Genomic DNA, 3,147 nt, shown 5'->3' with positions numbered 1-3,147 from the left:
ATATATATATATATATATACATGGGAAAATTTGTTTGGGGGTTTGAAAATGCACCTGAATCTCAAAACGTGCAGTTGTTTTTAAATTTTGTAATAGATTTATTCAAATACCAAAAAAAAATGGGAGAAGAAAGAGAAAAAGATGGAGAGAAAGAAAAAAAATTTTTTTTTTTACAATTTCAATTGTGGTGCATGTAGTTCTTTTCTTAATTCCAGTCGAAGTGCACAGATCTCTTCACCTTCTTAGCTTGTTAGAGTCTGAAATGTTATAACAAGCTAAGAAAGTGAAGAGACCCTTGCACTTCAAGTGAAATTTAGAAAAGAATTACGTGCACCACAACTGAAATTGTAAAAATTTTTTTCGTTCTCTCTATCTTCTTTTCTTTTCATGTCGACTAAGCTAACATGCATTACACGAATATGAAAACCAAGGATATTACAACTATGTGGATTATGCAACATCTATACATTGACAACAGTTGCCATATTTCTTTAATAATCTCATTACTTAAAATTCTAATTTTCTTTTTTCTGCTAATTCAGATTCTCGTAAACCATTGGACAACTGGAAACGATGCATTTTCTATACAAACAAAGCATTGGGTTTTGCCACTGGTGCCATCTACGTAAAGGCAGCAACAAAGGGGAGAGAAATCCATGACAAAGTAACCAATCTTTCTTTCCCTTTTTTTTCTTCCAATATTAATTTCTGTTAAAATTGTAGTTGCAGACAGTCAGTTGTCATTCTTTTGATTGATTAAAACTCCAGTAATTAAATCATCAATTCATCAAATTCTTTTTAATCCTTATTATTTAGTAAGATCTGTGCTAACATATTTCAAGTAAAATCTAAGCTCCTATGCTTATATCTGTTGTGGGGAAAAAGAATTATCAACTTAATGATCAATACTAATCAAGAAGCAGAAAAGTCAAACCCATTGTTTTAATTAATTAAAATTAATTAAAAATATAATGTAGGCAATGCAATGGGAAGTCTGTCTGATTTTGACAGTATTGTGACAACTATGGACATGTTTCTGAATTATGTATAATTCCAGACGAAGATGAGTTGAGTGATTTTTATCACTTAGTCCAACTGTAAAGATACTAATCACTCCATATATTTTCCTAGTGTAATCATGCTTAAATCACTCCTATTTTTATTCTTTTATAGTTGTGTCATTTGTGTCATAGGTTTTGGTAATTTATTATAACTGATCTTTTATATAAACAGTACCAATTATATAACAGGTAAATCCCTCTGTAACTATGTCCTATCATTTTAAAATAAGGCCACACTGGATTATATAGTCCCAAATGCATTATAACAGAGAAAACAATGGTTATAGACAGAATGCATTTGATCATAGCTCTTTTCAGTTAGGGCTCATCTGATACAAAGCAACAGGGAGATGTGAATATAAATTGAATTCCTTATAATCAGAAAACCTTACTGCTTCATTAGATTCCCACCACAACCAAACTGGTGTAGTTAATATCCAGCTTAAACATCTTTAGATCAGTGTCTTTAGACAAAGCAAAAAGTGTTTTAATGGTCTGGTCTGAAAGCTTGTGGTTGTAGCATGACAGTGAGTAGGACTTACTTAGAGATGGTGAGTCAGCAACTGATCAATTCCTAAATTAGCTTTTGAGGTGTAGATCTAATTGTGTAATGTGTGGTTGCTACAAAAGATGATCAAAAATTGTGAAACTTGGCATTTATAAAATATACAAAAGTTAAGTGATGAGTAAGAAACGTGTACACTTTTACATTTTCATGGTATATCTAATGACTATGTCATAGTGGTGTTGAATAAAACTTATTTATGATATCCTCATTGCAGGATCTTTTCGAGTTCACCATTCATAAAAGTCTGTGTTTAGGTTACAAGTGGAAAATGTTTATATCAAGAAGAAAAATGTAGTATCACCTAACAAATGACAGTTGGCATTTTATTTATGTGGAGAGAGAGAAGAGTCTCAGAGACATAACCAAAACAAGAGGAACACTTAACCCTTTAGCATTTAAACCAACCATATCCAGCCAAAATATTCAATTTGTTTTATGATTAAATCAGATTCAGCTTCTCACACCTACTTTATAATGCCATTCTAAAAGTAAACAATCACATCATTGAAATCTCAAAGTTACAAGACAATGCATGATTAATTCAAAACATTGAATAAATAAACATTACATTTGACAGAATAAACTGAATGCTAAAAGGTTAACCTAATGTGGGCTGGAGAAAGATCCATTAACATATATTAGGAGCTGAAGAACTTCCAAGCCCTAATGGCCAATCTTTAAGATGTAGGGACTAAGAGCCAGTTTTTGAGACAAGAAACAACTAATCCTTGAGATGAAAGATAGGTGGAGTGCATAGACAGGTATCTTTACTAAGTGTATCTTGTCCCAGAAGGAATGATTGCTTTTGCTGAAGCTCTCAAAGATAAGAGACTACTGTCACATGCTGTATATAAGCAAAGCTCCATTTTACTTACCAATGAGTAGAGAAAGAGATACAATGTAGGAATAGAGGTAACTCTTTACAATTGTCTCCAATTTTTTAAACATTTTTTGCCTTGAATAAATAAAAATAATCATTACAATCCACTTTCACAAGGATAACTTAACTTAGGTTGAGTAATTAATAATCTAATTCTAATCAACTAGAATTCAGCCCAATATTGCCTTACTCCAATACATTGTTAACTAGCTAACTTCTGTTATGAGGAGATCATAGACTATATGTTTTTATGTGTATGTATGTATGTGATATTTATAAATAGATGTACTGCATGGACATCAAATATTCAAATTACACACACACAGCCTACACACATGCATACATGCAAATACTCACACATACACAATACACAGCAACACTCAAGTAAACTAAAACTTTACACAGACACAAAGATAACTATGATACATACTACCCAAAATTTATTACAATCAAAAATATGTTGTATTGTTTATATATTTTTTATTTATTTCTAATTTAGATTGAAAACTTAATTAAATATATCAAGGAGGCATTTAAAGCCTACATCCTGAGAAAGTTCTGGATGGACAAGTATACAAAAGCTGCGGCGGCTGCAAAAGTAACTATTTACCATTAATTCTACTTTATTAACAATCTAC

At 31.3% G+C, this 3,147-nt stretch overlaps 1 protein-coding gene across 1 annotated transcript in view; it reads left to right on the top strand.

The window, feature by feature from the left end:
* LOC106884025 (uncharacterized) overlaps positions 1-3,147 on the top strand; it is a 693,536-nt gene that overhangs the window by 669,377 nt on the left and 21,012 nt on the right. The window contains exons 11-12 of the mRNA XM_052972775.1: positions 543-664; positions 3,009-3,107. Coding sequence (XP_052828735.1) covers positions 543-664; positions 3,009-3,107 — 221 coding nt within the window. The remainder of the gene's footprint in view (positions 1-542; positions 665-3,008; positions 3,108-3,147) is intronic.

Source organism: Octopus bimaculoides, chromosome 14 (genome assembly GCF_001194135.2).
Source record: "Octopus bimaculoides isolate UCB-OBI-ISO-001 chromosome 14, ASM119413v2, whole genome shotgun sequence".
NCBI lineage: Eukaryota > Metazoa > Mollusca > Cephalopoda > Octopoda > Octopodidae > Octopus > Octopus bimaculoides.
Note: the sequence above shows the minus strand (reverse complement) of the source record. Positions and strands in the feature narration are given on the sequence as shown.